This window comes from Cantharellus anzutake, assembly GCF_015039405.1.
Source record: "Cantharellus anzutake strain C23 chromosome Unknown EI90scaffold_15, whole genome shotgun sequence".
Taxonomy (NCBI): Eukaryota; Fungi; Basidiomycota; class Agaricomycetes; order Cantharellales; family Hydnaceae; genus Cantharellus; species Cantharellus anzutake.
In genome coordinates this window covers 335039-353664 of record NW_024066965.1, presented here as the reverse complement: position 1 = coordinate 353664, position 18626 = coordinate 335039, and the positions used below count along the sequence as shown (strand labels likewise).

General features: G+C 46.0%; 2 protein-coding genes across 2 annotated transcripts; both read left to right on the top strand.

Annotated features, from left to right (window-relative positions):
• Positions 1 to 10337: 10337 nt before the first annotated feature.
• On the top strand, positions 10338 to 11399 carry EI90DRAFT_3121039 (uncharacterized protein; the record flags this gene model as incomplete). The annotated part of the gene is made up of 2 exons (XM_039063364.1): positions 10338 to 10780; positions 11009 to 11399. The coding sequence occupies 2 exons, from the start codon at positions 10338 to 10340 to the stop codon at positions 11397 to 11399; spliced, it is 834 nt and encodes a 277-aa protein (XP_038918124.1).
• Positions 11400 to 15315: 3916 nt separating this feature from the next.
• EI90DRAFT_3121038 (uncharacterized protein) lies at positions 15316 to 17082 on the top strand (the record flags this gene model as incomplete). Its single annotated transcript, XM_039063363.1, has 8 exons — positions 15316 to 15395; positions 15492 to 15565; positions 15626 to 15961; positions 16011 to 16309; positions 16366 to 16457; positions 16530 to 16584; positions 16640 to 16689; positions 16755 to 17082. The coding sequence occupies 8 exons, from the start codon at positions 15316 to 15318 to the stop codon at positions 17080 to 17082; spliced, it is 1314 nt and encodes a 437-aa protein (XP_038918123.1).
• Between the last annotated feature and the right edge of the window lie 1544 nt (positions 17083 to 18626).

The window sequence follows — 18626 nt, the reverse complement described above, 5'->3', positions numbered from 1 at the left end:
TGCCGGAGGTTTGGTGGAAGAGGGGAGGAGGGAGGAGGGTGATGAGAGGAGTGGGGAGAGGAGTGGAGGAGGAAGAATGGTGTCAGGTCCAAAGGTGAGTATTGGAGTGGACGGAAGTAGGGTAGGAGAGTGACAGAAGGGTGGAGGTGTTGTGAGGAGGAGGGTGGTGAGAGGAGTGATGTTTGGTCCAAAGGTGAATATCAGAGCAGATGGAGGTAGGGTAAGAGAGGGATGAAGGGAGGTGTGGCGAGAGTGGGACTCTGGAGGTGACGAGGATGAGGGTCTGGGAGTTGGTTTGGGATCGGGTATGTATGGATATGACAGCTATGTGCCACCACTTATGCTATGCCTGGATGTTAAAGAAATGGGTTCTGGGTAATCCATTTCTTTCTGTCCTTATGGATGATGAAAGAGGGCTCGCAGCTCTCTATGCTGACTAAGCTCGTGGGGCCAAACTCCCTAAACTCCTACTTTCTTGACTGAACTTCGCTATACTCTCGGTCCTTAACTCTGGTGTGGGTTCTCCAGGATTCCGCAAGGTCCGGGCTCAACTAATCTACTACCCACTCGTTGTGGGCTAGACAGTTGCCCTTATTCCTACTGTTGGATTCCTAGCACTCACTCCAACTCTAGCGTGTCCTAGCACCTTAGAGAAATTGGGGGAGGGGAGAACTTCCTTTTCAAAATCCAGTATGTACAGGATATAAGGAACAATTATTTTTAGAAATGATTGATGGTGAATATTGGTACCATATGGCACCTGCATACCTTATTAGGCGAAATAATAAAAAAAAGGGTAACAGTATCAATAAAAGAATATTGATCAATAACTGAAATGATGCAAAAATATGAAAATATAAGAAAATAAGCGATATCTCAACGGATTTACGGAATTAAAGGCCAAAATTGGAAATGAAGCCGGAGATAACTCTCACACAGCCAATAAGCATTTTACCAATTTATTAGATGCCGTGGGAATGAGTGAGGCTGGAATTCTGGGTTGCCGCTTGAGATTCCCACACCTGCACATGCCCGTGACCTGCTGTGTCTAACTTCTCCAACACGGAACTCCATCAAATCTCCACTGATTGGGATGTTCTTGATATCGTTGGAATCGTATGAATTAGCACTATTTTTGGATACCAAATCTGTACTGAGTTGTCGCATGAATGGAAGTAGATTTCTGAATGTTGGAAGCGGGTATCCGAGCTGGCTCTGCATGTGGGTGATTATCCCGCCTACAATGACTTGGAATTGTTGACCTCATGTATGTAGGGTGGCCTTATCATGTAATGAGCATCATCCAGTAATGTTATGGAAATGGGATTTTCCCATTTTTAGCCTCTTATGGGCTTTGTACAGTACAAAGTCACGTGACATGTAAGTAATAACAACCTAACCAACAATTACTACCCAAAAAACCCATGTCCATGTTACTGTAAACTCAACTGTTACAACACTTGTTACATTAACTGTAACATCTTCTCAATGTCATGGCCCTCTCCTGCACCTGAATGCTATTGAAATGGGCCAATTAGGCCCCATTTTTATAACAGGTAACCTTAGAGCTTTTGACAGAAAGCTGGGACCTCATGGTGAATGGGAGTCTGCTGCGATGGGTACTTGGCACTCATTACATGAGCATACCATGTGCAGATGTATAGGATCACAAGTAAAGGGGATATCCCAAGCTGGACTAGTCGAGGGCAGGGGGCTAACAGGTACTTGGCACTTGAGGGAGCATACTGGTAGTGAGTGATATAACAGCTCCTTGAGGGAGCTTGGCACCCAGATGGGTGTACTGGCAATGGGGTATAAGACCGTTTGTTGGGCAAATGGTCTGTGTTCATGTCAATGGGTACTTGGCGCTCGTACAAGCATACTGGTGATGGAGGGGGTAGTGTCAGGGACAGCTCCGAAAGTGGTGAGGTCCCGGCATGTGGGACTTGGTGGGACGAATAGCGGCTGTGCGTAGCGGCGATCCCGTTGCAGGGTGAGTGTCCCTGACCACTTAGTCTGAAGTGGGAATGTGAGAAGAAGGCTACTTCTTTGGTTCCCACTCCAGCTGTTATTATATACATGCAGGGTTGATCACATGGGGCATGCCACATCACCCTCACACACAGCCATGGCTCTCCAGGTGCCTCCATGGGAGATCCTGAGAGGGCCCGCTGTGGGTGTGGGGCGAGTGCGGCGGCGGTAGCGGTGATATAGGGGTGGTAAGATACAGGAGGGGAAATGGGCATGCACGCTGGTGATACATTGAACAGTGGGAAAGGTGGTCCATGTAAGAGAGAGAGAAAGAAAGAGAGGAAAGGAGAAAGGAAGAGGGAGAGGAGGGAGAAGTGGCGCGGAGCGGGGGTTGGGCAGTGTAGGAGAAATAATATTCAAAGCATAAAACAATGATCTATCAGAATAGTCAACAATCAGGTGACAAGTTCAGATGTTTAACAGATCTCATGATCTTTATGAGACTGGACAGACATTAGAAGATCATTATAAATTATCTACACCCATGTAGCATGAGATTTAATCTACTACAAGCATGCCTAGAACCTGGCATAGGTATAATATTCAAAGAATATATCCCTACAACAAGAAAATAGCACATAGACAGCAGAATAAGAAGGAACATTGGGAAAGAAATGTAAATATCTCGGAAACCAGTAAACTTTTGACTGTAATCTTTTTACCATCTGAAAGGACTGTTTCTAAACTTTATCCACGGTATTGTTTCATTCTAAAAGCTTCAAAACTGACGGAGATATCGCTCAAACGGCGAAACACCTTATAATTCATATATATTTATTTGCTAATTCTTACAAAAAGTAATGTGACTCAAGGAAAATATATTGGCGCCCGGAAGTCTGGTGGACCAAATACCATATGACAGAGTATTCCCCGGCGCGGGCGGACAGTTTTTGATCGCATCAGAAGAGGAGAAAATGCTAAAAAACCGGATCTTGTATATTTTCCCATGATTCATCAAAACCTTTTGATTTTAAGCTCAAATAAATCGGAACAAAGGAATGATTGATGATCTGGATCTCGGATCATAAGCATAAAGTGATTCAGAAGTCCGCGGATCAGTTAATTAATTGGGAAAGCTCTAGAACATTAGTAATGATGAGATAACCGTTCGTAATTAATGCAGTGTAGATCATAGCTTTAGCACTGCAAGACCCTGCTAAGATCGGCCCAAAAGATATCATTCTAGAACTATCTATAATACAAATGTAGCACATGTAACTAGTGCGAGGCGTGGGAGTAGAGAGGCCTCTGAAAAGCATAAAAGGCCACCGCTTCTGCCCCCTCTCAAACCTCAGGTAGAAATAAAAGTTTAATTCTCCTCACCAGTGGTTGGTTCATTTGCTCCAAAAGATAAAAGCAAATATTAGTTGTTAGCTAATATAAAACTAACACGTCACTCTAAGCATGAGTTAGGGTCAGTTAGACACAGCTGAACAAAAGTGTCATAGTGAGAATTAGTGAGAATTTGGTGGAGGGACTTCTTAATTGAATAATCTCTCAGCAATACTTGGTTATCACACCACAGGAGAAAAGTGAGCAATCCTGAACCTGCTAGATAACTAGCACGCACTCTAAGCGATAGAAAGAGCAGTTTGGTCACTCCTGTATTGAGTAACATTTATTGCGGAATTATTTTATTAGTAGTTTTCTTTCAATAAATTATCAGGAAAATCACGTCCTACTGAAAAGTGGTATATCTAGGTGTAATATTGACTAGAAATCATAGTAAAGTCAATATAGAATTTTATCCATAGACGATCTATACGTCAGGTGAGATCGTTGGGGGGTGTTTATTGTTGTTTAGACAGTGAACAATTATATATTTGGCAACCAAAACACGGTCAGTACGCAAATCAGCACAAACTCTAATATCGTTATTGGACGTAGGAAACTGGTTACATAAGGTGATCCAGCTCCGCTCCTTCAGTGGGGCATGTCAGGGCGTGCCCTGACAGGTAGTCGTTCATAGGTCGAACAACATGTTGTGGGATCGGTGGCTACTTGGCACTCACGAGAGCATACCAGTGATGAGGGGAACAGGCTTGTGTCGAGTACTAATCTGTCTATAGAGTTAACCAGATTCTCACCATGTGGTGAGACAGATGAGAGCCCGGTACCTGGGCAGGCAACATGAGTCGTAACAGAAGATGTTCATGCATACCTGAGTTGAGTCATGTGCAAACTTGATGATCCATGGCTAGAGTCGTCAACCTCGGTAGGGATGACCCATATAGATGGTGTCCAAGACATATACAACCTTACACAGATGTTACAATGTTGGCACAAGGAGGTTTACAGCTGTTGCACAGAAGGTGGGAGTGTGTAATTTGTTAAGTTCCGTCTTTCTTGGCTGTAGCTGTACATGAACATGACGCTAACTATTGAATGTGAATGATCACAAGAAGTCTCGTGAAATGGAATAAATAATCTGGCCAGCACCAAAACCCAATAAGGGAAAGCTTAGCATGGAGTGGGTGTATAAGAAAGGGGGGAATGGGGAGAATGTAAGAAAAAGATGGGAGGATGTGGACAAGGAGGACCCGCTGTGGTTGACATTCAGTCAACACGGTCACGAGAGACTCCATTCCTATAACATGCCATGGGAAAGCTCTGAGCCAGTTACTGTCTCAAAAATGGAGTTGACTCCTTCAAATGAATCTGTAGTTGTCAAGCAATCCAAGTTTCATGCCTGCCATATACCTTTGACATGGTGTTGAATATCATGTGATATGAGAATGGGGAGAACTTCTCCCTTCTTGACCCATTCTTATAGTTGGAAGATGATTGTAAGATCTCGTTTGTACCTTAACAGAATGTGTAATCAATGGGAGATCCCAGTCGTGTATAAGAGTAGACAATCAAATCCCCATTGATCGTGGTTCATGATGGAATGAGCCATTAAGGGTTTGATTGCATGTAGTCGGAGATGCCAGGATAGATAGGTCAGCCACAGGTACTTGGCACTCCTCAGTGGAGTGTACCATGTGCACAGTCGCAACTTGTACGATGTGTGAAGATCCTGTATCATTGCAATCGGTTACTTGGTGTTTGTAGTACAAATATACCGGTAGTGGATTATTATCATGAGTGTCCAGTAAGGGGTGACTAGTGGGGCCTTTTGTCATATCCGTGCATACCCGACCCCGACCCGACTTCTGGACCTCCACCCTCTTCACCTCCGGAGTCATAACTTACCGCTGCCGTTCCGATACTCACCTTCGGTCCTGGCAACACACCTCCTCCTTACCTCTCACCACCCTCCTACTACACAACACCTCCACCCTCCCGTTATCCTCCTACGCTTCCCCCGTCCGCTCCGATACTCACCTTCGGACCTGACTACTCTCCTTTCCGCCACTCCTTCTCCCCTTACCTGTCCCCTCTCTCCTCCCTCTGTTACTCCTCCGCCACCCTTCTGCCAAGTTACGACCGTCCACCACTGTTCCGCACTTTGCACTCGGACACCGCTCGTACCTTACTCCGAGCCTCAGTCATAGTCCCTACCTCGGACTTTGACTCCACCTCGGCCTTAGTCCATTACATTGGTGACCTCATACTGCGTAAACACCATTGCCAATATTCCTCAGACTTCCAACCCCGCCTCCGTAACCTCCGCAAGCTCCGCAACCCCCGAGCTTCGCGGACCGCCTTTGGCACTCTCTCCACTTGTAATGTATTTCTCACGTTTTCCCTTCATCCCTATTTGGACTACTGCTTCTTTCTATTCTAGCCAGTTAGTCATCATCCCCACTTCCCCTCATCCTCCTGCCCCTCTGGGCCTCGCCCTCCCTACCTCCTTTCGGACGTATCACAGGTCTTGCCCTATGACCTTCGGTACCGCTCCGCTCCCTCTACCCTTTGTTCCCATTCAGACGTCTTCGTTCCGATTCGGTCACCCTTTGTTTCTCTTTGTGCTTTTGCCCCTTCCATTATATATATCGGCGCTTGTACATACTTGTCTTGTTTTCAGTCCGAAATCGACCTGAAATGCCCCCAAGAGACTTCCTGCTCACCTACTGTGAAATTAAGGACCAAATGGACAAACAGCAATGGCACAGCGCTCCGCTTGAGTCGCTGAGGCCAAGGTCCCTCCACGCTAAGTCTCCGATTCCACTCCGGAGTCGTCTGTTCCCGCCCGGTTCTAACACCTTTGGTGTTCCCAAAGGGAACGTACCGTTGGTGGTGAGGTGCAATGACTGGCAAGGGAGAAACTAGACAGTTGATGGACAGTACTTGGTGCTCATGTAACAAGCATGCTGGCATCACGGGAATATGAACCTCAGAGCAGTCGTGATCACAAATATCATAGCATGACATTGTAATGGGTCTATCAATCTAGACTCGTAACTCAGGTCTGGGGGGGGTAGGTCACTCTCTAGTGTCAGACAGATGTAGTGGGGTCCTTGGGTACGGTGCTGATAACCCTCTCTAACTACTATACAGTGGGTCACGGAAGAGTCTGATACAAATAGAAAAGGAAAGTCACATGCATGAATGAATGAAAATAGTAAAGATAATAAAGAAAATGTCATATCTCCTCAACAACCCAACCAAATCCAACGGTCTTAGACTCGTCAGAACCACCTTTACAACCTCTACAGCTCCTACTATTACCCCGACTCACCAATCCCAGTCCCTGATGCAGTAAAGGGTGAAGTGTGCAATGAGGCTCATTTTAACCCACACGGACTTGTCCCCACAACAACGTCATCCATCAAGCGCTGGAGGGAGAGTTAGGCCATGACGTCCTATAGGATACAGGTTCCAGTGGATGATTATGGTTAGCGTAAAACTGTAACTCTCGATGTATATATAGACCATTGATCAGCTAAGGTTACCCTCAGCTGATCAACACAGGTTACTCACCTCAATTGATCTCAGTGTCTAGCCTCTCTCTTGTCTTGTTCCCTTGTGATCTGGGCCCTTGCTTCCGACCTTGTTTGCATCTCTTGTGCCTTAGCCCCATGAGGCCTGTAACAGATGATACACAAGTCATGAGTCTTCAACTTGCAACTTTGAGTTCTCATGGCTAGAACTGCCAGAAGACTCGATGTAACCAGGCATATAGGACATGTTGAGAGTAGTACACACACACACATGGGTTCAGCTGAGTCACAGAGGGGGTTGTTACAAAGGACAATGCACAAGGTAGTTTGTAGCAAGCCATGGTAGTTAGCAGGAACTGCCTCTGGTGGTTTCTGTACATGACATGTGACTATCTACAAAATGAAATGGTCATGGGAAATCCCGCAAAATACAAACAACCTTGGCCAGCACCAAAACCCTTATTGGGGAAAGCTTTGCATGAGGGGGGGGGGGAATGGGATAGAACAGGAGAGGATAGTAGAGTATTGCGAGAGGGAGTGAGAGAGAGAGAGAGAGTGATAGAAGGGGAGGTCTTTGACAATGTGATGGATATGGTCATTGGAGACTCTATATCCGTAACATGGTACCTCCCTTGAAGTGTCATCTCTCTGACCGTTGTCTGTACCCCTACTACATAGTCCTTGGTTTCCATCCATCCCCATGTTCTTCACTCACATCCAATCTGAGATGTCTTTTTGGCTTGTGGCCTCGTGGCTATTGTGCAGCGATTCCACAGTAAATGATGTGGGTTTGTCACTGTCTTCTGAGCATGTTCACTTGCATCATCAACTGAATCATCCATCTCATTTGCCCACTGAAGTCACCATATCAGGTACTTTTGTACAATTCAACGAAGGGAGCGAGTAAAGTGGAAATGGTGATTCAACCGGAACTTGTGCACAACTGGAACAGTGAGGTAATGTAAAAGAAATCAAACATCAATGTGGAAGTGGAGGAACAAGATCAAAACTGGATTGAGCAGGCCGAGTCTAAATTGAATCAGGGCAGAACTACCATGAAACCCATGGTTGACCTTATGAGGTAGGCAATGTGAATTGGAAGCAACGAAGCAAGTCTTGATCCAGAGGTTGAACTGTATGTCAGAGTATCAGTTGTCTGAAATTCAGGTTGAGAGAGTTGTCAGGGACTACAAGTTTACTGTTCTGCAATATGCCATGCAGATGGCAAGAAAGAGATGATCATCATAGTCATTGGAAGTGCTGAGCTTATTGACCAAAAGCAGTAAGTGTTTGTCTTTGATCGGCAACTTCCACACTCTTGGTTGACCATCTGTTCATTCAGCACCATGCAGTGTATTAAGGGCAATCGTGTTAGAATGGGCAGATTCGGACGACTCTGGAGTGGAATCGGAGACTTAGCATGGAAGGACCTTGGCCTCAGTGACTCAGGCGGAGCGCTGTGCCATTGCTGGTTGTCTGGGGGGTCCCTAATTTCAGATCTAGCAGAGGGAAAGTCTCCTGGGGGCATTTCAGGTCGATTTCGGACTGAGTTACAAGTTGCTAGGTACATTGTATATAAGGAGGGGTCCAGAATCAAAAGGAACAAGGGTAGGATGAAAGGAGACAAAGGGAGATGGAAAGAGGAACAACACCGAGGGTCAAGTGTTTGACTCAATGGTGTTTCCCTAAGGAGGAATGAAGGGCCAAGGCCCAAGGAGGAAGGAAGGAGGATGGGAGTGTGTCAGGGGACAGACCCCAGGTCCCCATGACCCCTCTCTCTATAGCCCACAGCCTAATCTGTAACAGCCTAGTCTCAAGGCACAACTACTGTGGGTAAGAAAGTGAGAAGAAGGTTAACTTCTCACTTTCCCACAGTGGCCCCAATATGGCGAAAACTTCCGGGGAACCCCGGAAGTCACATGAGGTGGGATCCAGGGTCGGATCATGCGGCGCGCGGAGCGTGCAGTGCAGGAAGTGCGCGGGAAGTGGAGCGGGTCCGGATGCGGGTCTGGGTCTGGGCTAAGTCAGGGTATGTGCCCTGACAGAGTGGGGAATGGCCAGCTGACTGAATAGAAAGGAAGCAGCAGCCCAAATAGGAATGAGGGAGAATAGCGGAATTGAATAGGACAATGCAATAGTTGCAAGGTCCAAGGTAAGTCTGTCTGGAAAGTCCGAACTTGGAAGTTAAACTCTGGAGTATTGGCAAATGTAATTAAATGGAATGAGCTAACCAATACAAGTGGAGGTGGGGTCAAAGTCCGAGGTCAGAGCTAAGACCAGAGGTTCTGGAGACGGAGATGCAAACAGGATTCCGGAGTGGAGGTCCAGAGTTGGGAGCATAGGTGTTGCGTGCTCGTCTGGAAGGTGTCGAGGATGAGGTTGGACCCGGAATGTTCCGGAGTCGGACCGAAGGTGGTGTTGGAGCTGGAGGTGGGATAACCTTTTGGAAGTCAGCAAGGAGGAGGTGACGGAAGGGGTGATGTTTGGTCCGAGATGAGTATCGGAGCGGACGGAGATAGGGTAGGAGAAGGACGGGAGGGTGGAGGTGGCATGAGGGGTGAGGGGAGGTGTGGTGTCGGGTCCGAAGGTGAATATCGGAACAGACAGCAGTAGGGTAGGACTTGGAAATCAGGTTCGGAGTTCTGGGAGCCCGGAGCGGAGGTCAGGATTGCATGGATATGACAAATCGGGTGTTTTTGAATGCTTTGGATGGATGGATAGAAAGATGAAAAAGACCCAAAAGGTAAGAAGATATCATTCAAGTTTCCCAGAAGGTGCTGTTTGTTTTGCCATGAAGGAGATCCATCTCATCAGTTTGGGGCCAAAATGGTGGAGGTTCCAAAAGTTAAAGTTTGAATGGATTCCTGATTGATAAGCTGATTTGATTGACACATCAAAGTGGTTGGACAAATAAATTGCCCACTGACATCACAGCTGATCCAAAGTCCTGGGACTGACTTGTATGTTCATTCTCACACCACCCCCAACTTACCCTGTGGGGGTTTGAAAATCGAAATTCTGAGTCCTGAATGAAGGCACAGGGCTAGATCAAAATGATGATGTGATAAGGCATCAGCGACAGTATTCTCGGAACCAGGAATATGAACCACCTGAACATTAAGACCAAAATCCATCATTGTTTCAACAGCATGTGAAATAAGCAAGCCATAGTTCAGTTGTGCTGCAAGGGAATGAAAGATGTTGACCATATTCATCAAAAGGTCTGTTGGGCAACCAGCTCAATCGCTGACACAACTGCCAAGGCTTTGTTAAAGAAGGTATCTCTGAATTTCACACCTGTGTTGGCAACCAGTGCCACCACAGCAACATGGAGACCAAAAAGCTAAGCCCACATTTGTAACAAATGTAAAATCCATCTGATCCAGGATTGTCAGTGAGATGAATTGCAGGTTCTGCCACAGGGTCCACCATATGATTCAGACAACTCCACCACTGCTGGCCAAATATATTTCAATGACAATGTCCCAACAGTTCAAAGAACTCACTGGCACAGTTCAAAATGCCCTCAGTGAGTTTCAACCTCCAAACAAATTGGATCTCCAAGGCCTTGTGAAGGATGTGTTGTTGTTGGATACATGGGCAGCAATGGCCAGATCGGAGGATCTGTCAAACTCTGGGCAACTCAGTTTCCCGAAATGGATGGTCCCAGAAGTATTCCCCACCATTACTTCCTCCCTGTTTATGGTTTGTGTTCATTGGATGATGGGCCACCAGCCAGATGATCTTTCAGGATGGATCAATCATGTCCCCATCAGTAGAACAAAGTGGAGTGTCCAGTGGTGGTTGGGATACATCCCAGATCAGGTGATTGAGCTATGTTCACAGTTTCCTGAGTTCCTCCAGCTACATGACCCTTTCGCTATCAATGGTGAGCCAGCTCTCACCTCACAGTGGCTCATCAAGTTTGCATTGCATCTGGACACCACTTTGGAGCAATATCATTTGCTAAGCAACATTTACTTGTGCATTGCCGCTCTGAAGGAGATGGGGATGAGGGAGCCCTGAAGTTTCTTGTGAGTGCAATGAGGCATTTTGTATGCTAATGATTAACCAGGATTTACATTGTTGCCCAACCACTCAATGGCAAGATCCTTTCTTATCCATTATAGATGTTACTGACGATTTTACAGTTACTCTCATGTCAGCCCTCTCATTATGGTAATTTTGATTTCTCCTCTTGTCCTACTTCTCAACACTACCCTCACAAATCCAATGATGCTCCCTACGATGAACACATTACTATTGCATGCCACCCTCTGTGGGGGATTTATCCAAATATCTCAAGGAGACCTGGATGCATTCCATGTGGCATGGAGGGTGGTATTGCCTCACATACCTGAGTCTGTTGATCGGACACCCAGTCCTCCCCTTGACAACACTGACAATGAGGGACCTTCCACTTCCACTCACACTGATGAAAGGCCTTCCACTCAAACTAATGCCAAGCCTTCCACTTCCACTCACACTGACAAAGGGCCTTCCACTCAAACTATGCCAAGCTTCCACTTCTGCTCACACTGATGAACCTTCCACTCAGACTAATGCTGAGCCCTCCACTTCCACTCAAACACCTGAGGGGCCTTCCACTTCGACAAATAGGAGGTCTGGGTGCAAGAGACTTGGTGCTTGAGAACCAACATCTGCTCAAACTAACAAATCGTCATCTGTTGGCCAAAGAAAAAGATGCAGGAATGGGGGAGGTGGTAGTGGTGTCCAACCAAAGAAAAGGAAACATACCCAGAAACCAGAAGCTCCTCGCATCGACAAAATTCATGTGACCAGGGAAGAAACAGTGGCATTTGTCCTCTTGGAAGAAGTTGTCACCTCTTGGTTTGGCATCAACACCATATACACATCCAGAGCTCCAGCAAGGGTCTCTCCAGATCCAGAGGCAAATGCCAAGGCAAGTTTCCCATGTGTTGAGTGATCGAAACTGACAGGGCCAGTAGCTCCTCCACAGTGTCCAGTTGCGCACCATCTCACTTGTTCCAAGACCTGCTCCTGTAGGAGACAAACTTGAAGGACATGCTGAGAAACTAACATTTGAATTTCTGCACTGTGAGGACTCTGTGAGCCTTTCCTCATTCCCTTCCCACATTGATGACTTCAATGTAGCTCTGCAGGCCTCATACCGTAGCTTCATTAGCTATGTGGAATCACTGCAGCATGACAAAAACTGGATGCCCACCACACTACCACTTGGCCATGTGCTACAAATGGAACCACATGTATTCCAGGAAATGCTGGACACTGTTGGCCCTCTTGTCTTGGTCAGCCCACCAGAGGCACTTGAATTTGACATTTTGACACTTTTTGGTCTGATGGACTTTCAGGGTGTCTCACAGTGTATAGGTAAGCGCATGTCCTCCTTCCATTGGGCTCACTGACATGGTTCTCAGACTCCAATGGGGATGAGGACTAGATCCTGGAGATGCCAGCAGGTGATGCTGCTCATGAAATGTGTCATTGGTCCACATCCAGGCCATTGATCATGGAGCATGTCCCAGCGACTGCTGGGATGTATCAAGCTGTGTGGTGAGTCTCTTTATTATGTCCCATATGTAGCTTACATGTTACAGGCTCCTCAACACTCATGACATGGCACTAGCTGAATTCCCTGTTGGCCAGTATAATGCTCAGCAGATAGTGTCCAGGGAGCCCAGTGAAGACTTACACATTCCAACACAACAGGATGATCAAATTACACAGCCCACACAGGCATCCATATGGCCTCACTCTCAGCATGGTTGAGCGTGAACAAACCATGACCCAACATTCCATTTTGAAGAATTTCCAGCAGAAAACACCCAATTTCCTCAGAACAGTTTATGGGCTGGCAACCATACTTTCTAAAGAATGTAGGATCCAGCCTTTTCAATGGCCTCATACTGATCCACTCACATAGATCACTGAGTACTGCTTGCTTGAGGTCACATATTGAGTCACAAGTTCACTGGTACACCAATCATGATTTACTCTGCACCAATCCAGATTTCGATGGGCAAGCCTGCTATGATTCTGTAATGGTAGACACTGTTAGAGACTGGAAGTGAGATGAAGGAGATGTCTCCATGGTGGAGGGCTTTGGCCTCAGCGACTCAGACCAGGAGTGCTGTGCCTAGTTACATGTCCATGCCCTAATTTACTTACTGGCAGTGAGAACTAAAAAGGGGGATCAACTCTAGTCAATTTTATCACTAGGGTGTAACCTATCTACAAGTTATGTATATATAGTTACAGTGAGGGTGGGCCCGTGAATGGCAGGACTGAGCAGAGTGGAACTAACGGAGTTAAACGTTAGCCGACTGAATATTACTGACAAGTCAGGTTACAGGGTTAGCAGAATGGCAGGCTATAACCCAGAAACGGAAAGGAGGGATAGGCCCAGAGGTAGACTTGCAGGGCAAGCAAGTGAATTGCCCAGCAGGGGCAGGAGTGTGCTAGCAGACGTCGGGGCTGTCCAGAGGCCTTCAGGGCTCTGTACTTAGGGAGGCGTAGGCAATATATTGAATTGAGGGGGTGGTGACCATTGAGGGAGTCGGAGGTGATTGTGGAATACGGGGACTCCAAGGTTAGTGATGAAGGAGTGGAGGTAGTCTGGAAGGATCAGAGGTAGTGGAGGACAATGGCTGTAGATGGATATGACATTATCCTGCATCACAAATATTTATTGGTATACAACTTGCGGATTCAAATGCATTCCATGCATTAATGAGGTTATCATCAATTGGGCCATTGTGATTGTCCCCCCTGTGGACCCAGCCCATGTCCTTGAATGCATCACGAAGAGTGCGGATGTCACCTGCATGGATTCGCTGACATGCTTTGTAGCCCCCCAAATGAGTTTCTTCATCAACTTCATCCCCAGACTCATCACCAATGCCCTGGAGCTGTCGAACAAAAAGAGCGGGGTTCTGGATGTACTCATTTTGTTTTGCATCAAATTCTTGGCATGGCCAATGACAAAGTCAAAGTCATTGGGATCTTCATCAGTCCAAGGTTTAAGGGCATTACAGCAGTTTTGTGAGAAAGTGGCAGTCGAAAAGTGAAAGGGTATTGAACCCTTTCGTTGTTGTGGGGACAACTCCGTGTACCGCAAAAAGTCGGATTCTGCGGAATTTGGCCACCAACATATACCACATACCCTCTGACGCTCCCGATGTCATTCTATCACTATCCAACACTCCACAAACTCATTCCTTATTTTTCCCTATTTTCCCCATCATTCCCGACAACCCCAAGCAAAATTCCCACGCCCAACCAAGCCGCCAATTTCACCCCCTCTCCAGATCTCCATACCTACACATACAACCCAGCCGTTTTTCCACCCGATAGTGATGCTCTACCTTCCTTCTTCACCCCCGGAGCATTTCCCAGAATGGCAATCCCATGCCTGGATGGTTCAGCACGGAGTAGAGTCTCACGTGGTCTTGACAGCACCTGTCAATGGCCACATCTCAACAACTACTGCACCAAATGGGACGAATAGGGGCTCATTGGAAAGCTGGAGACGAGGAGGTTGCTGACGGGAGGATAGGCGGGCGCTGTGGCGAAGCGTTGCGGAGTTAACTTTTACATTTCCCATTTCGGACCCGTTATGATATATTCCCCATTCATTCATATTTCTCTTATTGTTTCTTTGTTCCCAATTGGATATTCATCATTTACGGTTGCCTAACGGCCCGTTTACATTCCCCCAGTCCATTCATTTCATTTCAAACATATAAAAACTAGATAACAACTTGTACATAACAAGTTAGTATTGAATAGACCCGTGAAGGGACAAGCAGAAGTTGCATCCAAGTGGCAAAGACGCCATCCACGACCCTAACGCCCCCTCTGAGCTAGTTGCTCATGTCTAAGACCCCTCACATCATAATACTCAGCCTTGACGTCCAAGAGAGACGTAGGTGAGTGTTTGTTTGAGGTTTTTGCAGACTCAGTAGCGCCCACGGACCAAGACCCGGCCTCACGAACCACATCCGCGCACACTACCACCCTCCCCCTTCTCTCTGTCTCGAGTCTAGGCGATAGACCCGTTACATCGTAAAAAAATATCGACAAAATGAGTAAATATTCGGAATTTTTTATTTTCAATTCAAAAAAATATATGCTAATACAGTAGAATAAGCGCTGTGTGGCCATTTCCGCATTCCCTGTTATTATCAATAATGACTACATCAGCAAAGACTGGCTATCTGAATAACTGTCAATATGGTCCTCATATTGTCTGTGATTTCCGCATATTTTGAATCGTGACAGCCATTGACAGCCATTCGAAAATAGTGTCAGCCATGCCATTGTGCATTCCAGAAAGTCCAACTGCAGAGCTGTCAATGAAGCTCTCTATTTGCATAAATACAGGCTTTGAAACAGATTCCTCACTTTAAATCTTCTTGAATCCTCAGGAAAAACTTCGTAACTCTTTGCCTATATGATGCCAGAGACATACACTCTGGATCATTATGTTCTTAACAAGGATAAGCGTGCGCATTGGAATGATGACCATATCACAGGGTCAGCCCCCTGCCCCGTTCCCAAGACACCTCAGCAGGCATTCCAATACTACCTCGTGACAGGAGATGCCTGATTTTTGCCCGATGACTCTGACAGAGTTCTTGATGCTTTTGATCCTTCAGCACATAATTGGCCACCTGAAAACTGGACTATTCCATTCCCACCAAATTGTAAGAAAATTACCGTAAATGTAGTTGGATAAACACTGACTTTGCCACCATTCCATTCAGGGGAAGCACTACCACCTGATGATCCAATGCAGATGAAGTGCAAAGAATTTATTGCACAAAAGCAGAAAGTGGTACAGGGAATGCAACATAGGCTACAAGCTACCAATACTACAGTCGCCATTCCTTCTGCCCAAGCTGCAACAGCGCAGTTCCTTGTCCCACCTCCACTTCAACTGTCATACCCTCCATATCCCATCACATACCCCATGGTTTCCTTCCCTGGGCAACAAACCATGTTCCTACCACAGCAACCAACTTCCTCCCCACCCATTGCCATGCTTAACCCAACCTGGGCCCCTGACACAAAGAACTCTGCATCCAATGAAAGATTGGAAAGTATGTAGTTTTTTCACTTACTATGAGCTTCACTCAATGACTTGAGTAGAATTACTTGAAATCTGCTACCAATGTGACACACTCAATCCGAAGAAGGTGACAATGGAGGCAAGTCTCCATTTGCCTATTGATTGTTCTGCCCAATTTGCACTCCAGAAAATCGAGGAGGGGATGGGCATCAATGTCACTGAGCACAACATTGGGCACCTCCCAACTTTTGATGGAAAGCGACGATGGGATGTGCTAGTCCAGCTCAAGACTGTCGTGCACATGGAAAAGGTGCTAAATGAACTCTGCAACTGCATGTCTCATGCCCAGGCAAGCAAAAAATTATACATTGTCAATATTGTAAGTTCCAAAACATTATCTACATGACACCTATATGTGATATACCAACTCACCAGAAACCAGTACCCAAAGCTGACAACAAGTGTGGAAAAAGCCGTTGTTCTAATACAGTAAACAACGCAATTCAATCCAACCCGACTTCAGAGCAGTATGTGCTGCTTGGTAAGAGGTGGGAATGTCAGAAATGTGGTGGTCACTGTTGGCCACATACCCATGCAAGTGGGAAGCATTTGCACCTGAGCAATGCAATGCTGTCTTTGTGGGCACAACAATGGGTATGTACTTCCAAATTGCTGCAATCACTGATACTCATCTCATTATTATTTGTAGACAGACAACACTCCTGGCATCGATCTCCATAATCCCCCATCCCACCAATGGTTTGATGTCCCAGCTCTGGCGAAACAAACAAGGCCATCAATGAGAAAAAACACTGGGAATCTAGGAACCTGAAGCACAAGCGCCGTGCTACTACTCCACCACAAACCCCTCCAAAGTCCAATGCTGCAACCACACTACTGGCCAAGAAAATTAAGGCTGAGGCTAGTCCCCAGGTAAAGGTTGGGCTCATTGTGACACCAACTAAACTGCAACCTGAAAACCATGAAACCATTGTTCTCTCCTCCGACCTGGTAACCCCAGTCTGTCACACATCCATCATTTCTCTCTCATCCTCACCTGTCCCTGGACCTTCCAGGAAGGACTCTGCCCTCATTTTCAATCTTTGCAGTGACAGCTCTGCAGATGAGTCCAACATTGATGAGTTAGAATAAAATTGCGTGCTTGCTGTCAAATCTTTTTTTAAAAATTATCCCAATAATTTGATTATAAATTTGATCATAATATACAAATGCCTCGCGAACTCAGCCAATCATTTAAGCCAAATAGCCTGAATGACTGAACCAGCCACATGCTGAGGCTTCAGTCACTGAAAATACCGCTTCAAGAAGTAAAGTTTTTGCGGCATTGATATCCCCTCTAGATAGCACAGCGTCCACACGGTCTCAATTGAGATGGAGCCAATGTTTTATTGAAGAGAAGGCTTCCTCAATCGGGTTTAAGTTGGGGGAGTAAGGTGGAAGGAAAACAAGATGGACACCGCTACAATATCAGGACCAGCAAGACCAAGCTTATAGAACCATAAGGCACACTTACCAGTCAGCACACATTTGTTCAAGCTCATCAGACTTATGAATCGATGCATTATCCATAATTAGAACAGATCGGGGGAGAGGGAATGTGTTCATGCGTGGGAGAAGGGACCAAATAAAATCATTGAATGTCGCCGTTGTGTATGCCCCTTGCTGAATATTCACATGGAGCATGCCCTCTATGGTGAGAGCAGGAAGTATAGAGTACCTGAGGAAGGGACATTAGGATAAACATGGATTTGAAAAATGTTACACACTTAGTGCCTTGCATGAAGAAGTCCCAATGACGAGCTCAGTCACCAGATGGTGCCCAGCCATGGGAGTGCGAGGAAGTATTGTGATTGCATCCTGTCTCATCAACAAAAACAAGCTGTTCAGCTTGATAATGCAGACCCATATAGTTCCTAAATGCAGTATGTAATCCTTCATTGCATTCGAATGCCGGCTTTTGTAGCTGTATGATTTGTTTAGAGTTGATTAAAATAAGATATAAATATGTATAATGCATACCTTTTTGTGCGTGAAGCCCCATTGCTTCAGGCCGAGCCAGACAGTGGATTCACAAACAGAGATGCAGTGATATCTCTCTAATATCTGTTGTATTTCATGGAGGTAGAGGTCTGGCTTGAGTTCGATATGGCCTTGGATGAGCTACTTCACATAATTAGTACTGAAATCAACTGCTACAAGCATTCATTGTGCTCACATCCAGATCCCAGTTATTCAGTTTGCGACTGCACCCATGGTTGCCGACTTTGTCAAAAGGGATCCCTTGCCTATGAGCTGAGAGAATCCAGTGAACCGTGCATTCACTAATATGGGTGGCCTGTGCAATCTCCTTGGGGGAAAGAGTTTGAGACATTAGGGCAATGAGCCACTTTGTGTCTGGTGTGGTGTGGCTAGTACCCATGAGACAGCAATGGTGGCTACAGAGCTGAGCAGCTTGACATGTGCCAGAGAGCTGGGTCCATCAATATATCATCAACGGGGAATGCGGAATGGCCATATGGCACTTATTTTGCTATATTGACATGTGCTTCTATTGAATTGAAAATAAAAATTCCAAATATTTACTCATTTTGTCAATATTTTTTTACGAAAGGGTTCAATACCCTTTCACTTTTCGACTGCCACTTTCTCATAGAGAAATGGAGTAATGCCATTGC